Source organism: Vigna umbellata, chromosome 4, assembly GCF_029865625.1.
Source record: "Vigna umbellata cultivar VRB3 chromosome 4, Vumbellata_1.0, whole genome shotgun sequence".
Taxonomy (NCBI): domain Eukaryota; kingdom Viridiplantae; phylum Streptophyta; class Magnoliopsida; order Fabales; family Fabaceae; genus Vigna; species Vigna umbellata.
The window spans coordinates 73,652,862-73,675,666 of NC_142168.1; the positions used below are offsets into that span (position 1 = coordinate 73,652,862).

The 22,805-nt window shown below is 33.1% G+C and overlaps 4 protein-coding genes and 1 pseudogene across 4 annotated transcripts in view; 2 read left to right on the top strand and 3 right to left on the bottom strand.

Moving 5' to 3' along the window:
* Positions 1 to 460: 460 nt before the first annotated feature.
* On the top strand, positions 461 to 2,719 carry LOC148201241 (sugar transport protein 10-like). The gene is made up of 3 exons (XM_088113223.1): positions 461 to 944; positions 1,057 to 1,680; positions 2,212 to 2,719. The coding sequence occupies exons 1-3, from the start codon at positions 498 to 500 to the stop codon at positions 2,665 to 2,667; spliced, it is 1,527 nt and encodes a 508-aa protein (XP_087969349.1). The 5' UTR covers positions 461 to 497; the 3' UTR covers positions 2,668 to 2,719.
* Positions 2,720 to 7,488: 4,769 nt separating this feature from the next.
* Positions 7,489 to 8,929, bottom strand: LOC148201242 (transcription factor TCP21 pseudogene; annotated as a pseudogene).
* A 406-nt stretch (positions 8,930 to 9,335) lies between these two features.
* Positions 9,336 to 10,530, bottom strand: LOC148201243 (peroxidase 5-like). Its single transcript, XM_088114513.1, has 2 exons — positions 10,318 to 10,530; positions 9,336 to 10,221 (listed from the first exon to the last, which is right to left on the bottom strand). Exons 1-2 carry the CDS (start codon positions 10,528 to 10,530, stop codon positions 9,451 to 9,453), a joined length of 984 nt encoding a protein of 327 aa, XP_087970639.1. The 3' UTR covers positions 9,336 to 9,450.
* Positions 10,531 to 13,220: 2,690 nt separating this feature from the next.
* Positions 13,221 to 14,565, bottom strand: LOC148201244 (peroxidase 5-like). Its single transcript, XM_088114063.1, has 2 exons — positions 14,281 to 14,565; positions 13,221 to 14,162 (listed from the first exon to the last, which is right to left on the bottom strand). Exons 1-2 carry the CDS (start codon positions 14,485 to 14,487, stop codon positions 13,392 to 13,394), a joined length of 978 nt encoding a protein of 325 aa, XP_087970189.1. The 5' UTR covers positions 14,488 to 14,565; the 3' UTR covers positions 13,221 to 13,391.
* A 5,496-nt stretch (positions 14,566 to 20,061) lies between these two features.
* Positions 20,062 to 22,805, top strand: part of LOC148201245 (uncharacterized) — a 69,699-nt gene continuing 66,955 nt past the window's right edge. Inside the window, 2 exon segments of the mRNA XM_088111361.1 lie at positions 20,062 to 20,199; positions 20,286 to 20,373. The gene's annotated coding sequence lies outside the window, so the exon portion shown is untranslated.

Sequence of the window (22,805 nt, forward strand, 5' to 3'; positions counted from 1 at the left end):
AACATCAGGTAATAACTAAGATAGGAAAAAGGTGATGTTCTATTTTTAGATTTAATTAAAATAAAGGTAAGATGTAAATATAAATGTATGTTTACCCATATTTACACTTCATATATATATATATATAACAGAAAAAAATATAATATAAAACTTTTGTGGAGTCTCATATAACACTGTGTTTATGAATTAAAATAAATAAATACATTAGGAGAAAAGATCAAAAATAAGAACGAGTCAAATAACAAAGTCCAAATCTTAATTTTAATTAGTAATGTTTTTGAGGTAAATAGTAACTTGATCTCCAACTTTCTAGCAAATATTAATAAATTTAATCAATTTATTCAGATACGTGGTCATTCAAACCTATTTTAGTTATGAAATTTTTTCAACCATAAAAAACATGTTGTTTCTCTACTTATTAATAATTACATACTTTTGAGGGGAATCAAGGAGAGCGAAATTGAGTTAGGATATTTGTGACATCTATCATTTGAAAGATGGCAACTAGCTTAGATGGAGTGCGTCACTATGAGGGCAATATCACAACATTTGTACTGATTACATGTTTTGTGGCTGCAATGGGAGGTCTTCTCTTTGGATATGATCTTGGTATTACAGGAGGAGTGACTTCCATGGAACCATTTTTGATGAAGTTCTTTCCTAGTGTCTACAAAAAGATGAAAGATGAGTCAGAAAGTAAAAATCAATACTGCAAATTTAACAACCAACTTCTTACATTATTCACCTCTTCCTTATACCTTGCAGCACTACTAGCTTCGTTTTTTGCTTCTACCACAACTAGAATGCTAGGGCGTAAAGCCTCTATGCTCAGTGGTAGCTTATTTTTTCTTATTGGTTCACTATTGAATGGGTTTGCCATGAACATTGAAATGTTAATCATTGGTCGTATACTTTTAGGATTTGGAGTGGGATTTTGTAATCAGGTAAGAATTAACATTAGTTATATATCCTAATCATTTAAAGTGGTTTATCTTTTTCATTTTCTAAGAAAAATTATGTTTAACTTTTTCACCTTTATTTTTATTACATCTGTAGTCTGTACCAGTGTATTTGTCTGAAGTGGCTCCACCAAAAATTAGAGGAGCACTCAATATTGGCTTTCAAATGATGATCACACTTGGTATCCTAGTTGCAAACCTAATCAACTATGGTACATCCAATCATACAAATGGATGGAGAATTTCTCTAGGCGTTGCAGCTGTGCCAGCAATTGTATTATGCATAGGATCTCTCTGTGTTGTTGAAACACCTAATTCTTTGATTGAAAGAGGAAAATATGAAAAAGCTAAGAAAATGCTGGAGAAGATTCGTGGAACTGAGAAAATTGATGAGGAATATCAAGATCTTGTTGATGCTAGTGAAATGGCAAAAAAGGTAGAACATCCATGGAAGAACATTGCAAGAGCAAAGTACAGGCCTCAACTAACTTTCTGCACTTTTATTCCAGCCTTTCAACAACTCACTGGCATCAATGTCATCATGTTTTATGCCCCAGTTCTCTTTCAAATTTTAGGCTTCGGTGGTGATGCTTCACTCATGTCTGCAGTTATTTCTGGAGCTGTTAACGTTGTTGCCACACTAGTTTCTATCTTCACAGTAGACAAGTTTGGAAGAAGAGTGTTATTTCTTGAAGGTGGTGTCCAAATGTTTATTTGTCAGGTAAAAGTTGATAAGTCCAATATTTTTATACTTTTGCAACCCATAACTTCAATAAAACTTTAAACCTAGCTAATTTCTCTTAAAAAATGGATTTAAACCTAACTCAACTTTACAACATCAATTTGTAAAGTGAGATTCATATACATCTCAAGCATGAGACTAGATATTTAAGGATAGTTTGATAATAACCAAATAATGTGTGACACAATAAACTTAACAAATAACAAACCTTGTTAGAATAAACATTAAATGACTCTGATGCTAACTCGATTCTACAAAATCAGTTTGTAAGATGAGGTTTACACTCACTTATATACTATAAGTTGACCTTATTTTTAGTTGATTAGGGATTTCCAACAATTTATTGTATGTGAACATGCATGATTAATTTAAAAATATTACTTGAACCACCATCAATGCATTTATATAACAAACAATATTTTTGTGTATCACATCTATAAATCTTGAAACTTAAGCTTAACATAATTTGTTATATATCGTGTTTCTTATTGCTAATACTTTTGGTTGAAGGTTATTGTTGGAATCATCATTGCTTTAAAGTTTGGACTAAATGGTCAAGGAGCATTTAGTAAAGCTGAAGCAAATATTTTGTTGTTCTTTATATGTGCATATGTTGCAGCATTTGCATGGTCATGGGGACCATTGGGATGGTTGGTGCCAAGTGAAATATGTTCTCTAGAAATTCGACCAGCAGGCCAAGCTATTAATGTTGCCACCAACATGTTTTTTACGTTTGTAATTGCTCAAGTCTTTCTTAGCATGCTTTGTCACATGAAGTTTGGTCTCTTCTTCTTATTCGGAGGATTTGTGGTTATCATGACTATTTTCATTGCATTTCTTTTACCCGAAACCAAGAACATTCCAGTTGAAGAAATGAGTATACTTTGGACTTCACATTGGTTTTGGAAGAAAATTGTTTCCAAGGATATTGAGTTCAACACTAGGAACAATAACAGTGCTATGTAAAGACAATTGTAGTTAAGTATTAGTCATGATAGAAATAAATGAGTTATTTTTATTGTTCTTGTTCCATCTTAGTTTAAATTTCTTAATTCATCAAGTAAAAAAAATTATTGTAAGTTGTTTTTTAGATTTTTGAAATCTTACGTTTAATTCAATATGATATCTTTTTTATAAAGGTATGTCATCTCGTGATTTCAATTCAAGTTAGGTAAATGCATCATAATATTTTTTGAATTACAATAAGGTGTACTTTCAATTTTTAAAATTATTTTTTGTCTTTAAATGCTCAATAATAATTTAGCTTACTATAATAAATCCTCAATCATAAATTCAATAATAATAATTCAACTAGTTTAATTTTCTCTTAACCCTTTTACAACATTAACAGTAATTCATTTTTACTTTGTCACCATTTAATTGTTTAATGATTAACCAAAATATAAACTTTATCTTTTACAACTCCATGTTCTTTTTTGAATGCATCCTCGTGCTACTTAATAAAATCCTGATGATCTCAATAACATCCTCCTACTACTCATGAACATTAGAATGAGATACTCGTGAACATTATAATGAGATAATGTTATAACTTCTTCACCACGATTACTTGCACGAATATCTGAGCCTTTTTTTAGTTTCATCTTGTGAAGAACTCTCAGTCTAGTATGTCGATACACCTTGTACTATTTTCATTTTTATAACAAACAAAATCATAAAAAAAATTAAAACCAATATACATACAAAATAACTAATTTAAAAGAAAATAAAATAAGAACCAATTAAAAGTAAATTTTAAAAAATTACAATTAAAAAATATTGAAAAATTACAATAATATATATAAAATTCTTAACCAATAAATCCTACTACATGAACATTAGAATGAGATATTGTTACAACTTCTTCACCACGATTACTTGCACGAATGTCTAGGCCTTTTTTTAGTTTCATCTTGTGAAAAACTCTTAGTCTAGTATGTCGATGCACCTTGTACTATTTTCATTTTTATAACAAACAAAAAAATTAAAACCAATATGCATACAAAATAACTAATTTAAAAGAAAATAAAATAAGAACCAATTAAAAGTAAATTTTAAAAAATTACAATTAAAAATATTGAAAAATTATAATAATATATATATAATTCTTAACCAATAAATCCTAAATTCCCAAAACCCAAACCCAAAACTATAAAGGAAAACACAAAAAATACATAAAATAAAAAAAATAACAAAACCTAAAAATAAATTAAAAAATATAAACAATAATAAAAATAAAAAATTAAATAAATTTAAAAAAAATGAAAATCTTCAAACCTTAAACAATAAATAAAAGAGATCAAAATTAAATTAAATAAAATTAAAAACTAATATATATATATATATATATATATATATATATATATATATATATATATATATATATATATAACACCAAATTTCGGAATACAATAAAGAGATTCATTGAATTTCAAAATCATGTTAAGAAATGTACTAAATTTTAAGTTCGATAAACTTTAATTGGATTTCAAAATTAAACCTATTAATCGAAATTTGAAATCTTTGACATGAATTCAAAATATGATAATAAGTCCAAGTCTAATAATCCTTCAACTGGATTTTGTAATGCAATACAATTTTTAACAGAATTTTAAATCAGTGAATCCCATTTTCCCAAATATAACACTATACACTAAATCTCCAATATCTATATTCATCTACATTATACTAAACATTTATAATCAAGAAGTCAAATGCATAATATGAAAGTCTTTATTTGTTTTTTTAAGATAAAAATACTTTCAAATTATATAATTCAAAAGTCATTTTCAATTTCTGAATCTCAATTATTCTTAACTATTGCACAATCTAAAAAGAACAAAATAAAAATTCTAATGTTCATGGGTACACGAAGAATTTGCCCAAACATGAACCAAACCTGTGTATGCATCTTTTATTGTGCACATGATTCAAGATTTGCACATGTTAGTTATACTGTTTTTCCTCTCTTTATTCACTCTTTTCTTTTACTACCAAAAATGGTGAAAAAACGAATTTTTTTCGTCAAAATCATTTTGCTCAATTGCTTCAAATTTTATTAAATAAAAGAATCTTGAATCTTAAAAAGCATCTATGTAGTTAAAAATCTTGAAGTCATTGACGGCAAAGTCACTACAAACACGCACGTGTTAGGTACTATTAGATAATAAATTTAAAAAAGAAATCGGACCTTTTTGTGTGAAAATCAAAGACGGTATACCTTTATATTATCACCCTTACTTTATGCATTTCCCAATAACTCCCTGAGCTTTTTGGATAGACTTCTCCAGAAATTCTAGTAGAGAGAATTGTAAAACAAATAAAATTAACTTTTTTATTAGTTAAAATTTATTACTGCAGAAGCAAAAATTAAAGAAATTATAGAAAAGAGTTTCTAAATTTAGAGGGATGCAGGTTGAAATATGCCGGTGTAGAAAGAAATGTCCTTAAACAAAACTTTTTAAAACATCAGTGGTCCAAACCAACTAGCCCACGTTTTACGCCCCCACAAGAATAGGACTTTGTACAGGTTGAAGTTCTAGTTCAGGAAAACCACTCATTCCAAAGTAGTAGGTAGAGGTGTGCACACAAAGACTCATTTATGCTTCAATTTTACTATTAATTAAAACAGACGTTTTCAAATGCAGTTTCATCTCATCTGAAATTGAAATATCATTTTAATAACCTGCACAATGAAAAATTCATGATTTATTATTAAGTATTATTTAGTTTATTCATTTGTAAATTATTATCCTAAAACTGGTATGAAGAATTCCAGACAAAATACATTTTTTTTATATAAAATTAAGATATCCGAGATAAACAAGCCCTTCATAATTCAACAAACATTTATTATTAAAAGAAAAAATAAAACAAAAAAATAGAGCCAAATCAAACCCATAATCGAGAAATGAAAAACAAGCTCACTTAAATAATTCAAGATAAAAATAACATTGATAACACTAACTATTATACTTTCTGATGCAAGAAAATTGCCTTTAAATTCCTACCATTAATTATCATTCTAAACGAGCTTGATCTTTGAAATCTAAATATCCCTAAATCATAACACATTTCGTACCTTACTTGTTTCACCTCGTCGTGTAATGTGAGGGACCCATCAATTATTGGAACCTGACCCTTCTGTATTGTGCTTAGCAATAATTTAAAACCAGTCAGCATCGCAAATTTAAATACCCCACCAATAATCCATCTGCATAAAAGTACAAAATTAATAAAAAAAGATGGGCTGGTTTTAGTACACTCTTCATCCTTCCGGTTTCCCCTTCGCACACACCACCATGGGGGTAACAATCAAATATTCACAGCTCAGTTGGGCCCAAAAAAAAAATATGATCTCCAAAAGGGTGTGAGAATCAAATTCTTTCACGGACACAATCAAAACATCATCATGAAAGGAATCATAAACTGAAATGGAATACATCAACTATTTATGTTAGTAAGAAGATCAGTAATTGGGCTATTTTTTTCATCTCTTACAAGGGTTTCCACAAAACTGTAGCTAACCTATCAAACTTTACCCAGTGAGTTTTCTTATATGGTGAAAGTAAACTAGGGTTCTCCCTAAATTGATAAGTGATTCAGTTGATCCTTGTTTCAAGAGATATTCTGCATAGTGCGTGTTTGTGTGTGTTTTCATTGGGAGGATAAGATGGAGAGAGAAAGGGAAAGGAGGGGCCAGGGCATCACATGGTTGTTTCAAAGGGAGAGGCAACAAAAGCCAATGACATAGCGACCAGTTTAACTTAGTCATTAATAAGATACAATAATACATCACATGTCAGCCAATGTTGAGTTTTAAAACCACACCTCGAAGACCCAGATTGACCATGCCATGTTGATTTAAGATGCACCACAAAAGATTTTATTTTAATTTAACCAAGTGTGAAATTAAACGTCGAAAATGGTAACCACACACACGTAGGTTAGATTTCAACACAGGCTGCACCAAACCTTATCTCTCTTAGCATACTGAAAAGCCAGAATGCCTAGGTCATGACGGCAGAACAGAAACGGTTTCAAAACACATTCAGTTCAAGCAAATCTTCAAATTACCAATCAATACAGTTTGAAGAGCAAAAAGCATAACAAGTAAACCATTCAATTTGAAGCTTTAAAATGCGTAGTAATCATAATAATGTATAGAAAGGAAAAAAGAACTTAAAATGGCAATAATAGACGTTATAGAGAAGTAAACAGATTGGTTTTAGTTACTTCACTAACACCCCAAGGAAACCAGTTACATGCTAGAAAACACATTATCATTGTTGGCACAAAGATGAATCTAAGAAATGGCTAAGAATTTGAGATAAAAATCTTGAAACAGAGGTCTTACATTGCAGAACCAGGCTGTTTCGTTACGATATTAGTGATCCCTGAAACAACCAAGACTGCGTGAAAGTGAAGAGCAATGCAGCATAGTTCACCAATGGCCACTACGGAAGGACCACGGTCCCTCAATCATGCCCAATGACATGAATTCTCAATCAATATTGGAAAGAAAGGATGTCACTCCAAGAAAACGGGAGAAGCACTTGATTGCCAAATACACAATCAAACACTCAACCCAAATCTATTATCTACTAATGCTAAACACTTTAGTGGACTCAATTAAGAAATAAGAATGAGAAACATAAGTCAGTCAAGTTCAAAATCCATTGAGAAACATAAGTCAGTCAAGTTCAAAATCCATTGTGAAAGTGGAAAGCAGAAGCAACAAGAATTTAACATTCATGCATTCATTCATTCACCTTATTGGAGCAAGTAAGAACAAGAACTGTGTATGTGACATTTTCCACAATAGTAACATGATTAAATTAATTTTCACTTCATTACACTTGCATCTGCATCAGCATTTGCATCTGCATCTGCATACCGAATTGATCAAGGTTCTGAAAACCACTTCCAGCCTCAATCCCTAGTTATTCATCATCTCATCATAAACATCATAATCTCTTTCTCTCCTTCCAGAGCAATGGTCTAAACAAATTCATCATCTCCTAACGGGTAACCTAAATCAGTTTTCCACACTAGGAAAACCCTAATCCAATTGAATTCCTCAATTCATGGACTTTCTCCCCTCAAAAACTACCAAAAATTAGAAAATCCTAACCCTAAAATTGCACTAAGAAGTAAAATCTCCTCTTCTCCACAACATTCCACACAACAGCAACAGCACCATCAACACGAACAAAGTCACAGAGCCACAGACAAACTCAAACACACGCACGCATGCGTAATACATATATTATTCTATATACGAATTACGAAGAACATAACTGAATCAATCACAAATTTCACAATTCAACGAGGCTCCTCGTCTCGCCGGCCGGAATTTCCATGACCGCCAGACAACGAGGCCAGCAAATTGAGGTGGCCGGGGAGGTAAGTTCCGAGCCTCGCTGCTGAGGCTTCTCCCATGGCTGCCTGTTGTTGCTGGTGATGGTGCTGGTGTTGGTGCTGGTGTTGGTGGTGGTGGAACAAGGAGTTCTGCGACGAGACCGAAACGAGTTCCGGCGGCGCCGCGGCTGCGGCCGCGGCCGCGAAGCTCCAGACCTGGCTGAAGTCAGGACGCGGCGGGAGCGCCCAGAGCGCGGGCGGCGTGGGCGGCGCGACGAGCGAAACGGCCTCGTCCTTAGACACGGCGTCAGTGTCGTCGGGGCGAATGCGCTTGCCGAGGATGAAAGGCGTGGGGGGAGGGAGGAGCGGCTTGTGATCGGAGACGGTGGAGAAAGTGGCCGGTGTGGTGCCGGTGCCGGTGGCAGCGATGATGGAGGGCTCGGCCTGGCGGAGGAGCCACTCGATGGTCTGGCCGTCGGACTTGTGGCCTAACTCACGCGTGAGCTGGAACACGCGAGCCGCGCATATGATCGGCATGCGAATGCGCCGTCCACGGCCGTCGACTTTGCTGTGACGGTCCTTGGACGGAGGTTTCTTAACGGCCAGCGCCGTTCCCTGTGTGGTGGTGGTGGCGGCGGCGGTGGTGGCGCTTCTCTGGTGCGAGTCGACGACTGCGTTTGCGTCGTTAGTGGTGACGCCGTTGGTGGGTCCGTCAGAGTTGGACATGATGGTCGGAATTGGATTAGGGCGTGTTTGGTTGCGGCGCGAGAGAAGAAGAATAAGAATAAGGGGTTTTGGTTTGGGTTTGACGTTGAGAACTGAAGCGAAGTGAATTGAAGGAGAGAGTAATGATTGAGCCAGAAACAGGAGGTGGTGGAGACTGAAGAGAGGCACATGGGTACTGGGCCCCACACCCCAAACTCTTCTTTCTCCTCTCTAACACACTGGGACCCATTCACTTTCCGTACTTCTTCGTTATACACTTCAACTTTCTCTCCGTTTCTTCTTTTGTTATCTCCACGCACCTACGTTTAATCATCCACTCTTCTTTTGCCACCTCTCCTTCTTCCAACATCTAACTAACGCCTCATTATTCTCTTCAAAATTCATGTCACACAATTCCGGACATCTTTTTGCTTTCTTCACCCCCCTTCTTTCTCACTTTACCCTCCCCTCGCTTACTTTCTACAACGCAGTCACTTCAACTTTAATCAAAATCATGTAAGCATCGATTTACACAGCTTCATTGCACCCTCTTAGAGCCATTTACAATACCAAATTCAATCAACAAGAAACAACCTATTTTCCGCCAAAAACATGTAAAAAAAGAATTCAATGAGAAGTGATTGACCGAGTTTTGCTTGAGTGTAGCAGGTGTGAGTGAGTTAGTTAATTAACAAAGCTGCAATGCTTCCTGATCTCGCCACTGGAGCCAGTGAGCACTTCTATGGAACCCATTTGCACCATTGCCTTGGCAAACTTCTCAGACCAGCTTGCACCGTTGTTTGCATTGTTCACGACCGTGTCTCTTGTGGACTGGGTGGTGAACAGCGTCTGATCCGACGTCAACAGGCCACGGTGGTTGATCAATCCCTCGTAGTATTTGATGTCCAAACGAACCGGAGTGGAAGGGTCAAGAGAGAGTGTTGGGTCTGAGGTGGCAGGTGGCGCAGGGCACTTGGTCTTCAACGTTTCGGCGTAGGAAGAGTCCATGGAGGGATCTTGCGTGAACGTGTCATTGAAAGAGTACAAGCGCTTCGAGAAGGCGGAACAGTGCGACACACCGATCGAATGAGCTCCTGAAAGTGTCACCATTTCGTCTGCACTCAAACCCTTCTGTGCAAATCTACTCACGAGTTCAGCGGCACTCGAGGTTGGTGCAGGTAGATTCTGTGCCACTTCGTCGGCGATAGAGACACGACCGTCTCTGCGTCCTGATGGAACGTCGTAGTTTATGCCGCCAACTTTAAGAGCACTGTCTCGTGCTGCGAAAGCCAATATGTCTGCACACGACACCGTTCCAGGACATGCAGCCTCCAACTGTGTCTTGGCCTCCTCGATCACCTCGAACCCACGTAAGCTTGGGTTGTTGGCAAGATGGTCTCTTTCCGCTATTGGGTTACCCGGGGTAGATGCTAGCAACACAGAACCCTCACAGCCCTGAAGAAAAAGTACGTAATGGTGAAATTCAGTCTTTAATATGCAACCAGAAACTGAAACTATTGAATACAGTTAAGTTAAGTGAAGTGAAGTTACCCTAACAAAGCAGTCGTGGAAATGCATCCTAATGAGACCAGCAGCTATGCCAGGATTTTCAGAAATTCCTTTGTTTACGGCATTTCTCACTATTTCCTCCGCAGATGAACATGTGGAGGTGTAGAAACCTACTTTGAGAGACGCTGAAGCCAGCGATGGAACAGAAACTAGAATGAGAACCAAAGCTGAAATCATTTGAAGGAAACGATCCATCGCTGGGAACCTTATTTAGCAGAATATATGATTAAAAGTTTTCAAGTTAAAGAGAAGACAAAAGGAAGAGTTGTATTGTGTATATATTTTGTTGTGTAAGAGGTGGAGAGAATAGAGGTGAAGGAAATGCATATATAGGTTGCTTTGAAAGAGTTGATTGAGATGAAGGCGTGTGTTATTCATCATATTGTTGAATTGAAGTTGTCATGTCTGCGGTTGAATTCTTCTGTATTCTCTTCTTCAGCCTTAAGTTTTTCTAATGTTTTGACCAGTAGAAGACGAAAGCATAGTTGAAGTGTTATGAAAATAGCAGCTTTATTAACTGAGTCAATGGAGAATTTGTCATGGTTTTGGTGGCTTCATGCATCTATAATGTGGAATTTAAATACTAACAATTTGACGAAAAGTGTTCACATTTTGATAGCCACTGGCCACTGCATGGTGCTTTTCAGAACAATGTAACTTTTCTTTTTCCTTTCTTCCAACTTTTTCGTGTCTAAAATCGCGTTGGCCATAGACGGCTTCGAGTGAGTCATGTGTATAAGTAAATACAATTCTACTTAAAAACACGTGTTTCTCACATTTTATGGCTCCAATCAGCATAATAATAAATAAATATGGTTATACATGATACACATATATATTGCATAAAAAATAATAGAGATTTAATTTTATTAAAATTAGAAGTTTTATTACGTTAAACAAAATAAAATAGTTTTAGCAAATCCAAAAGTACTTATTCAGCATATATTAAATTTATTTGACTCTAAAACAATTGAGTATATACGGATAACCTATTTTTATTAATTTTTAGAATACTTTTTTTTTCTTTTATTTTTCAGTATATGTTTTTCAATATTTTACCTTTGTTAATGTATTTAGACCTGTTGAGTTATGAATGTCTTATGGTTACGCAATTCTATGTTTTTATTGTAGAATAGATTAAACTCATATATTATTGATTGTTGAAGATATATACGAAGTCTTATAATAAAAATTATTAAATTAAACATTATAAAACAAAATAATATTGAAAATTTCTAAAACAATAACTATTTAAGCTACAAATCGTTCCTCATTTCTATACAAATGACGACAACTTTTTCATAATTAATGTATATATTTAAGAACACATAAATTTAAACAAAATAAGGTGTAGTTTGTTTTCGTTATCACTTGCTTCTTGTATCAATAGTACCATTTTCCAATTTCAAAAATTCCCTTTTATCGCTATTATGCTTCCCAATAATCTCCTTTACTTAAATTCGTTTACTCAAATTAGTCGAACTCAAAGTAAAATTGAGACATTAGAGTTTCTAACAAATTCTGAATTTATGATGTGTTGTTACTAAATCTTTATTGCATGTTCAGTTTCTTTTAGCAAAAGTTGAATATGTTGCGATGATGTTTTGTTTAATCCTTCAAACTTTGAGATAGTTCAAATTTACATATTCTGTTGTAAGCATAAAAGAATTGCTGGATCCCATTTAAAATAAAAAGTGTTTAATACACAAAGTCAAAATTGAATGGTCCCTTATGGATATTGATTATCAATAAGTTGTTTTTGTCAACGGAAATGATGGCTCCATTTTGTTACAAGTTGAGTTAATTTGTATGATATCTCTCAAATAAAATATCTAACAATTGAGTATATTCATGCACCAAATTTAACAATTGATCGAACTATTACACCAACTTCTTTTTCTTTTTTCATTTACATTTTTTAATCTCCAATTTTCCCTTTACAGCACCTATATATATATATATATACCTCAGATTATCAACCCAAAAACCTTTGTCTAAAACTGCTTAGGCACCATGTTAGTTGTCGTCATGTGGATAATTAAAATGGTATCAAAGGGAAAAAGATGCAATCTTTGATAATTTAACTACAAATTAGTTTTTGATCAAATCTTTCACAATTTAATTTTTAAGATTTATCTGAAATTTAAATAATTCAAAAGCAAGTGTTCTTAGTGGTGGAGGTAAACCCATACTTTTAAAATGTATTGATTTGAACACTAAAATTATTAATTTGCGGTTTAATTGCCAAATGACTGTGTTTAATTTTTGCCCGCAAAATTGGAGTTTCATTATCTATAAAATGGAAGTCGATATACAAAATAATTTAAAAAATCTTAGCATTATTAACTATATATTTAGAAACGTGCAAGATACCGTGAAATGTTCTTCCACATAAAATCTTAAGCTTTAATACTTTTGGATCTTTTCATTTTAAATGATAATTAATTCTTATTTATAATTAATATAAAATTTTGAACTCATACTTTGTTTCCTAATGATATTTTCTCAAAGTATAAATTAAATTTTACTATAGATTTTTACCATAACAATAACATATACTTGTTTCTATTTGAACCCAAAACACAAATTATTAACACTCTTGTATCTTTTTGAAAGATAAATATAATTTTTTAGAAAGATAAACTAGAAAGATTCTCGTTTATAATTAATATGAGATTTTCAAACTCATAACTTTAAATCCTAATAGCATCTTTCAAAGTATGTCTTGGATTTTACCCTTGATTTTTATCACAACAAGAACATAATTGTTTTCCTTTGAGTAGGACACTAAGATACAAATCATCAACTTTAATGAACGATAGATCAGATTTTTTAGAAAAATAGACTTGAAAGGTTCACCTAAAATTATAAAAAAAGAAAGCTTAAGGGAAATCAAGGTATTATTGTTTATCAGCAAAAAGTATTACAAGAAGAGGATATACACACTTGAATTGTACCAATCAAACTAAAAAACAGAAGAAAAATTACTAGCCATTTCAATTTCCCCTTTATGAAAGGAAAATGAACAAATTAACAAAGTTTCTTGCTGCTGTTGACTAATTAACGAAGCTGCACTGCTTCCTGATCTCACCATCGTAGCCGGTAAGCACTTGTATAGAACCCATGCGCACCATTGCTAGGGCAAACTTCTCAGCCCAACTTGCACCGTTGTATGCATTGCTTTCAACCATTGCCTTTGTGGATTGAGAGCCGAACAAGGTCTGATCCGACGTCAACAAGCCACGGTGGTTGATCAAACCCTCATAGTATTTGCTGTCCAAACGAATAGGAGTGGAAGGTTCCAGAAAAACTGTGGTGCCTGTCACGGTGGGTGGTGGAGGACACTGGTTTTTCAACGTTTCAGCATATGAAGGGTCGAGTGAGGGATCTTGTCTCACTGTGTCACTGAAAGTGTATAAGCGATTCGAGAAGGCACCACAATTAGCCACACCGATTGAATGTGCTCCTGAAAGTGTGACCATTTCATCTACAGACAAACCCTTTTGTCCAAAGTTATTGATGAGCTGATCAGCAGTGAAACCTGGTCCAGGAAGATTCTGTGGCACTTCGTCACCAACAGAGACACGACCATCTCTGCGTCCTGATGGAACATCATAGTTTATGCCACCAACTTTGGAAGCACTGTCTCGTGCTGCGAAGGCCAAAATGTCAGCACATGATACTGTGTTAGGGCATGCAGCCTCCAACTGGGTCTTGGCCTCGTCAATCACCTCGAAACCTCGTAAGCTTGGGTTGTTGATGAAGTTGTCTCGCTCAGCTGGTGGGTTTCCCGGTGTAGATGCAAGTAACACAGAACCATCACACCCCTGATCAACACGAGCAGCACAAAGCAATTTCAGAATCAGAAACTGATATTTTTTTTAACGTTTATTCCCTTTGAAGTGATTAAGAAGAAGCTCATATCTATATATGAGGTGAACTTACCCTCACAAAACAATCGTGGAAATGCATTCTGATGATACCAGCGGCTATGCCTGGGTTGGCAGAAATTGCTTTTTCTACAGTGCTTTTCACTATTGCCTCAGCAGATGGGCATGTGGACCTATAGAAACCCACTTCCAGAGATGCTGAGGCCAATGAAATCAGAACCAAAGCAGAAACCATTTGAAGCAACCATGGAGTATTATCCATTGTTCTTGTTGTTGCTTTGTTTGAAAGTTTCAAGACAAGACAGAAAGAGAGTTGTGTTGTACTTTTGTATATGATGCTGTTGACTATTGATTAAGGAAGATGTGGAGAAAAATGAGTTAAAGCAAATGTATTTATAGGTTTATTTCTAGTGAGATTATTCGTGAAGTTTTGCTTAATTAGGAAAACAATCAAATTAAAACCATGTTGTACCCTGCAAATAAAATAAGTGTCAGTTGAATTTGTCTGCCCTTGAACCTTTCTCTTCATGCTCATGACTTAGTCTGTTATTTTTACCTTAACGTTAGAAATTAGAAAATGAAATTAAACCTAATTCAAATCCTACAAGCCATAACATATTAATTGACCTATAGCAAGAGGGTAAAGGGTGATGACAACAATAGCAGCTGAAGTTCAGTTGGAAATTTTCCAGGTTTTGATGGCTGCATGTGGCGTTTAACTAATGCAATTTGATGAGATTTTGGCATTTTACAATTAATAAGGTGCTGAATTGGTAACCACTTGCTTATGTGAACAAGCTAGGAAGCACACCAAAAGAGAAAAAAATAACAGTATTTTGTTTGGACCAGATTGGATTATATTAAATTGATTGGACGTTTCCTGCTATAAAATTAAGGTAGAAACTTTCATGGTAATACAATAATTGATTAATATATATACGATTGAACCTCTTGTACACCAATAATTAGGAAGTGTTCAAAGCAGCAATATAGTTGCAAGACCCTTTCTGTTTTTGGCTTAATGATATTTAGTTCTTTTTTTAAAATATATTCTACAATATGTACTTTATAAGATATTTTAAATTTGAAAATGTATTACAACATATATTTTTTAATTGGAAAATATCTTTCGGATTAATTAAAAAAGAAGTCAGGAACAATTTTTACCTTTTTATTATAATTTTAATAAATTTAATTTGGGAACTATAGATTTTATTGGTGTGGAGGAAGAAAAAACAAAGGGAGATTGAGGAAGAGAAAACCATAAAATGGGTAAATGGAAATCGTAATGCAATATTAAGTTTAAAAAAATTGAATGGATAAAACAGAAAAGAGAATAAAATCTGTTTCTAACTTATTAAAATAAAAAAACTAACAAAATCTGTCTCTATTAATATCCCATTGGGGTGGTGGTCCAACTTAAAAATAAAAATATTGTGATGAAAGAGTTTGGTAAAGTCATTGACAAGCTGATCCAAAGAAGGAAGCCAATGAATTATTTCTTATTAAAGTTTTTCATAAATGATATCACAATCAATCTCAATAATACGATATGTTTATAAAACATTGAATTATGAGCAAAATAATAAATAATAGAATGTAAGTCAAGAAAGAGATAAATTCACTTAAACAAAGTTACAAATAATTAATTATACAAACTATTATTTTGTATTTATAATATAAGTCCAAATACAATTCATTAAATAGACAAGAGAACAATAAATAATAAAAAATTATTTTAATATGTTTTAGTTTGAACGAAACAGGTTAGTTTAAGTAAAAAATTTCTTGATTGAGCGAAATTTCTTTTCTATACTTGTCCAAGCCAAATTTTTTCATTTAAGTAAATATGAGAAAAATCAAACTCGGTAACAAAAACAATATTACTTTGTAAAGATGTCCTAAAAAACAGTTTAATAAAATAATTTTTAATCAATTCAAATAATCACTTCAAAACCATGGTTGTTCAAACATTATCTTTTATTTATTTCAAATTAAAATTTTTTCTCAAGCTCATTATATACTTTTGTTTGTATTAAGGTAAAAAATAACATTAAATATTTTGATTCAAATAATTACAATTGAAACTAATTTTAATTATCTATTTGTTGACAAGACATGTATGCGTATCATGCTATCCAATATATAAATATTCCTTATTGTTTACTAGTAATTTTTATTAAATTTTATTTGAGTTTTTCTTTTTAAAAATTAAATTATCAAAATAAAGTTATTAGTGAGAAAAATATTTGTAACGCACGCTTAACCATGGAGTTCTTATGAGTCAGACTACCGAAAAACAAATGCATTTTGGTGATATGAGTAGTCAAATCAATTCCTTTAAGCTATCATTCAACTGTATAGTCCCATACCTACACAGTCTCCAGATTCCTCTCATTCCGGTGTATGTTCGATTCATCCATGTGTCCCTTCCACTGGAAGCCTTGCCAGGAGCCGCTCCTTGTCTGTGCCCCCTGCACCATGCTCCCTGCACCGACGTCACCCCGCCCTCTTATCAGTGTCCGGGTGTCACATGATAAAAGTCATAAAACAGTTTCACAATAGCACACCAGTTCAACATTCATATGCATATATTTTTATAAAATAAATTCATACAAAAATAATTAGCTCCCCTTACCTTAGTGGTTACAAGCACAACATTCTTTAGAGGAAACCCCAAAACAGTACTCTTGCACAGAAGCAAGTTCAACAAGATCTACAAAACGTCAAATTGGGTACAGAGACATCTCTTAGAGTTAGAATAGATAGAGAATCTAGAGAGGAAAACCATTGACTACATGCAACTAGAAAATTGCATGCCCTAGGTTCAAAGGAAAAAGGGGAAACAGAAAAAGATAACTTACCTCTTTCAGGCTCTTACATGTGATGAGAGTAGGTTGTTCCTCTATCTGTTAAGCGAATTTTCAAGGTCGAAATTTTTTTGATGTGTGGGAGAATGTAAGAGCCTGAAAATGTAAGGCTATTGGGCCCTGCAGCCTGGCCCAAGAAGCTAAAGACACTAGGACCTTAGAAGAGGTCTCATTTTCCAGCTCTGAGTTCTTCATCCAGTTCCTCTTTCTCTCTCTAAGTTCAGCTTCATTTTCTTATTTCTTGCTCTGACTTCTCTCTACTTTTCCACCACTTCCCACCGTTGAAATTTCAAATAGGTAGTGTGCTTTCGTTCACGGAGTTGAGAGCTTTCCCTTCATCCGATTAGATTTTCGTTTTGGACGGGTAAGTTATCTTTTTCTGTTTCCCCTTTTTCCTTTGAACCTAGGGCATGCAATTTTCTAGTTGCATGTAGTCAATGGTTTTCCTCTCTAGATTCTCTATCTATTCTAACTCTAAGAGATGTCTCTGTACCCAATTTAACGTTTTGTAGATCTTGTTGAACTTGCTTCTGTGCAAGAGTACTGTTTTGGGGTTTCCTCTAAAGAGTGTTGTGCTTGTAACCACTAAGGTAAGGCGAGCTAATTATTTTTGTATGAATTTATTTTATAAAAATATATGCATATGAATGTTGAACTGGTGTGCTATTGTGAAACTGTTTTATGACTTTTATTGTATTGGGTGTTATAATTGAAACTGTGAAATTGTGCATGTTGTGATGTGATGAATTTAATCTGTTTTGAATGAGTTTGTTGGCTGAAATTGACCTTGTTGGAAGGTCTGGAGTAAGAGTTTTGTAATAGCATGTATATGGGTATTAAATAGATGTACAAGTACTGTTTGAGGTTGCTGTGAAAGGAAGTGAAAATATTAAAATTAGGCATTTCAGATTTAGAGCATAAGAGAACAGGATAGATAATTTAAATAAATTAATTGTTAATTGTTGAGAGCCTTTCTTTGTTGGTAGGATAGAGGAACCTTAAAAACCTGAGTTGGCACATCCCTCATCATAGAGCAGCCCTGGCCTGGTCCAGTCAGTTGTGACTAGTCATATGTGTTGGCGTCGAAGGTGAGTTTGATGCGTTCAGACATCTGGGTCCTCTCCGTTGACCAAATAAAACAAGTTGATTGTAGATGCATAAAGTTATCATGTGTTAATTTCTAGTCAATTATAATTTTAGAAAATCAGTTACTGTGTGTTTGGAATTTAAAGTAAGGATCCATATATAAATATATATATATATATATATATTAGTTTAATATAATATAAAAATATATATTTGTAAGGTTACGTATTATATATAAATATATATATGTATAATAATATATATATATGTAAGGTTACGTATTATATATAAATATATATATATATATGTATAATAATATAATGTAAATATAAATATATATATATATATATATATATATATATAAAGTAAGGATAATTGTTTCTTATATTGAAACATGAGTGTTAATCAATAATTATATTACTTGTAGGTATGTATAAATTGATGCATTTTATGAGCTGTTATGGGTTAGTTGGAGCTGTTTGGTTCTTGGTATTGATTAACTTAGATTCAATTGTGGAGATGTTATTTTTATAATTTGTGAGTGGTGAGTAATGTATATTGTTGAGATTGTGTATATGTTGGTTGTGGCAGAAAGTATATGATTACAAAGTGATGAAAGTATGATCCAAGTTGTAAATCAAGTTCCATCTGTGTAGGATCTCTTGGTGAGATCCTTAGTGTTTTAGAATGAAAGTAGTAGCTCAGTCTTGGGGGTCATTCTGAAACTCCAATGGCTAATCATACTCAAGTAGAGGGATTAATCCATGTGGTGAGGAATAGCAGGAGGTCTTAGTCTTGGGGGCTTCCAGTATGCCTCAAGGCCCGGAACAGGCTAACCTCGTCGTGAGTGTGGCAGGGTGGGGAACCCAAGTTTCATAAGTCACCACGAGTGCAGGACTCGCCATAGCTCGATTCTAAGTCCGGACGAGTCAAGTCTAGAAGATAACATGCTAGGATGTATGCCTTAAACTGCTTTGATTTAAGTTAACTCTTGTATGTTATGTGCTTGATATGATGCATGCTTTTATATAACTAGCTCACCCTGTGTGTTCGTGCTTTGTTTGGGTATGTTTCCTGTTGCAATGATCATCCTAAATTGGATATGAGCAGATGAAGAGGAGGTGTCTGTGGAGCAAGCGCTGGAAGAAGGTGATGTTGCATCTTAGTATGTCTAGGATCTTGATTAGTAGTATTATTCTGATGATAATTCACAGTGGTCCTTTATGTTTAAGAGACTATTTATTTTGGATGACTGTAACCAATATAGTCTGTTATAACCGAATGACGTCTTTATTATATATGCGTATATTATGGGGATGTCACAATATTAATTATCAATTTATTTTTAAATTTGATCTTTATATCTATAATTTTTTTATCAACAATAAAGAATAAATAAATATGACAGAACGTTTTATATATTTAAATGTTTTAAATTTAAATCTATAAAATTAAATTCATTCATAAAAATATTAAGTTCTAAACCTTATACTTTGGTTCAACTTATTTAAATTTGTCTTTGAAAAAAGACTACATTTTTTGCATTAAGAATTTAATGTATAATTTTCTATGAATTATATTTTAAAATTAATATTTTTAACTAAATTTATACTTTAAAGATTTGATGTTAAATAATTTTATTTAAAAGTTAATATATATATATATATAATTTTATTAAATATTCAATAAATTATAAAAATGTTGAGAGTTATCAAATTTATCAAATGTCAAGATATTTTTCTAGATGAAAATTAATTCCTTCAAATTGCAAATTTTGCAAGAAAGATTAAGTTTACAAAAGTTAAATCCCTAGATAGTTTTCAACTCTAATAGAGTCCACCACACAAAAATAATAAATAAACGACGAAGACTTTTCAAAGATGGAAGTCATAGTCTTGTGAGCGTTAGAAAAAGGGTGTGCTTTCATTCTTATCTCTTGCAACAGTAGCGAGTGTGAGCATTCCATAGCATATTCTCTGGTCAGATTCAAGCAAGGGAACACATTCATCTCTCTGGAGGTATCGATTCTGTTCTGATGATTCAATAGTTTCCTTTTCAATGGAAGTTGCAGATAATGTGTTTGTGTTTATGTCTGTGTTTACAGTAATAAACGTTTCAGAGTTTCTTTGAAAATGGATGACCTTTCTCTCTCGCCAATTCTCAATTCTCTCTCTGCATATTAGTTAAATCAGGTAAAGTAATCTTTTATCATTTTCCACTTCCAAATTACTTAGATCTACTACATCTGCTTCTTCTTATTCATCAAAACACCAACAACTGCATCTTACTCATTCTCCACTTTTTCTTTGCTTCACATACTCTCTTTTATGGAAACGAAACTCCTTAATTTAATCTTTTATTTTATTCTTCATTCTTCATCGTAACTCACTTAAAACACCTATAATCAGACTAAATGCATGTATAAACTTAAAATTGGTTGTGGAAGATTTTCAAAAATCAACTATCATCCCTACCAGCTCAACAACGATATCATTTTATGCATTTTTAATCTTCAAAGTACACTCATGACTGCAAATCCGATATATTATTAAAAATACATAAATAACTAAATAATAACTTGTAAATTTAAATTTAAATAATTAACTAAATTGTATTTTTATGGGAACAAGAGTAATAATAATTAATAAAATAACTTATTATCTAGTGTAAATTATTATACTCATTACATATATCATTACTATGAATAAAGAAAATAACTTTGTAAACATTTTATAATAATAAAATTATGAAAAAAATTTAATTCGTAATTAATTTTCATGAATATATTTTTAAAAATTTAATTATAAATTTTTTTTTATCATCATAAAATAAAAATAAACACAGTACACCTATTCACTGTTGTTTTCAATTGTTTATCTTTAAAATGTTTTAATTAAATGTAAAAGAATATGTCTCTTAAAACATTTTTACTATGGTGTTTAATATATTTTTTTACTAATTTTGAATCGATTTGACTCAATAATTTTTTTTTAGAATTAACATGCTAATCACATGATTTATTATTATCAATGAATGACGAGTTCTATTTTTTAAAAATAACTATCAAACTACAATTTTCTTTTTGCGAGTTGTTTTGAATAGTAATATAATGGAAACATGATCTTTACTTCACATCCTATTATCAATTAGGCATCGTATATGTAGAAGATGAACATTTTTAACATCGGAAGTTTTATTAAAATCACATGCAATTAACATCATCTGAATAATAAATGAATGAGTAAAAATGCAAGATGTTTTCTCAAATTATGCTTACATTCACTAACTTTATATGAAGGTACATGGGTAATGTAAGTAAAAAAGAAGTGATATTTAATATACAAATGAAAAATTTGTGTAAAATTTTAGGTTTAATAATTCGGTAGGTTCTATTTTTGGGTCAAAATCTCAAACATGACCCTTACTTATTTGTTTTTTCAATTGGATACTTATTTTGAAAAATTGAAATAAATATAGTTCTACCATTAAATTGGACATAGACGTTAGAATTATGTTGACGTGATGCTAATGTTAGTTTTTTAAATGATGTATTAAATAGATAATTTTAACTGATTCTGACGTGAATTTTTTGATTTTTTAAAATTAAAAAAATTGAGAAAAGTTAATTGAACTGAATTGTTTTTGAAAATTAGGGATTTCACCAACCACCATCCTCCTCCCTCAATCCTTTTGTGCAGCTACCATTAACATCGTTCGGCCACCATCTTCATCACTCTCGTAACCATTGTTTCTGAAAATTACGGATTTTGTTTGAGAGTTTAGGGTTTACTAAACATCCATCAATGGTGAAAGGGGAAGTTGATGGTCGTCGCGCCTCAACCGTGAGCTGCCGTGAGGACACCATCACCGGACCACCACCGCACCTCAACTTACACGTGCCACCACAACCACCAATCATGGCCACCATGCACAAACCACAAAGACGAGAGAGACTTCTAATTGCAAAACCCAGTTCGAGAATCATCATCTTCTTCATTCATCACCATTGCTCCCATCGTGAATCCAAATCATGAGCCACCTAAAGTCAGCAACCATGGCGAACCTAAGTTTTACACATCATTAACGCAACAACACTAGCACCCTTCGCAAAACCTAAATCGTGTCCTAGTTCAATCGTGCAACCTCAATGGCTATCGTGACATAAACAGCGATCCAACTTGCAAAGAGAAATTAGAATCTCAGAACCACACACAACAACAACTCATTCGAACAATGTCGTTGAATCTCCTTCGTGAGCAAATCCTTCAAATCTCTAACTACTGCGAGAGAGTCATGAGTCAAAGAACCTAGCATCTTCATCCTAAATCTTTTCGAACATCAACGTAGGAACCCTAATTTGAAGAAGCACTCAGTTTTCTCCAATTTTTGTTCACACATCTTAATTTGAGCAAAGGGACTGAGTGTAATTAAAATTTCCCCATTTTTTTAATTATTACCATATAAACTATGACACATCATTAAAAAAAATACAATTAGCATGTCACATATATGCTGATTCAAGCAATGGAGTGCATTCGTTTATGTGGAGGTAACAATCATTGTGGAGCTAAGTTCTGCTTTGATTTGAAATTCTAATAGTTTCCTTTTCAATGGAAACTGTAAA

What these genes read in the sequence shown, in the direction of transcription:
- LOC148201241 (XM_088113223.1), top strand. Translation starts at nt 498, where the DNA reads ATGGCAACTAGCTTAGATGGAGTGCGTCACTATGAGGGCAATATCACA. An exon ending in GAGTGGGATTTTGTAATCAG is followed by an intron (nt 945 to 1,056) that starts GTAAGAATTAAC and finishes TTACATCTGTAG; the next exon opens with TCTGTACCAGTGTATTTGTC. An exon ending in TCCAAATGTTTATTTGTCAG is followed by an intron (nt 1,681 to 2,211) that starts GTAAAAGTTGAT and finishes TTTTGGTTGAAG; the next exon opens with GTTATTGTTGGAATCATCAT.
- LOC148201243 (XM_088114513.1), bottom strand. Translation starts at nt 10,530, where the DNA reads ATGGATCGTTTCCTTCAAATGATTTCAGCTTTGGTTCTCATTCTAGTT. An exon ending in TCCACGACTGCTTTGTTAGG is followed by an intron (nt 10,222 to 10,317) that starts GTAACTTCACTT and finishes CTTTTTCTTCAG; the next exon opens with GGCTGTGAGGGTTCTGTGTT.
- LOC148201244 (XM_088114063.1), bottom strand. Translation starts at nt 14,487, where the DNA reads ATGGATAATACTCCATGGTTGCTTCAAATGGTTTCTGCTTTGGTTCTG. An exon ending in TCCACGATTGTTTTGTGAGG is followed by an intron (nt 14,163 to 14,280) that starts GTAAGTTCACCT and finishes CGTGTTGATCAG; the next exon opens with GGGTGTGATGGTTCTGTGTT.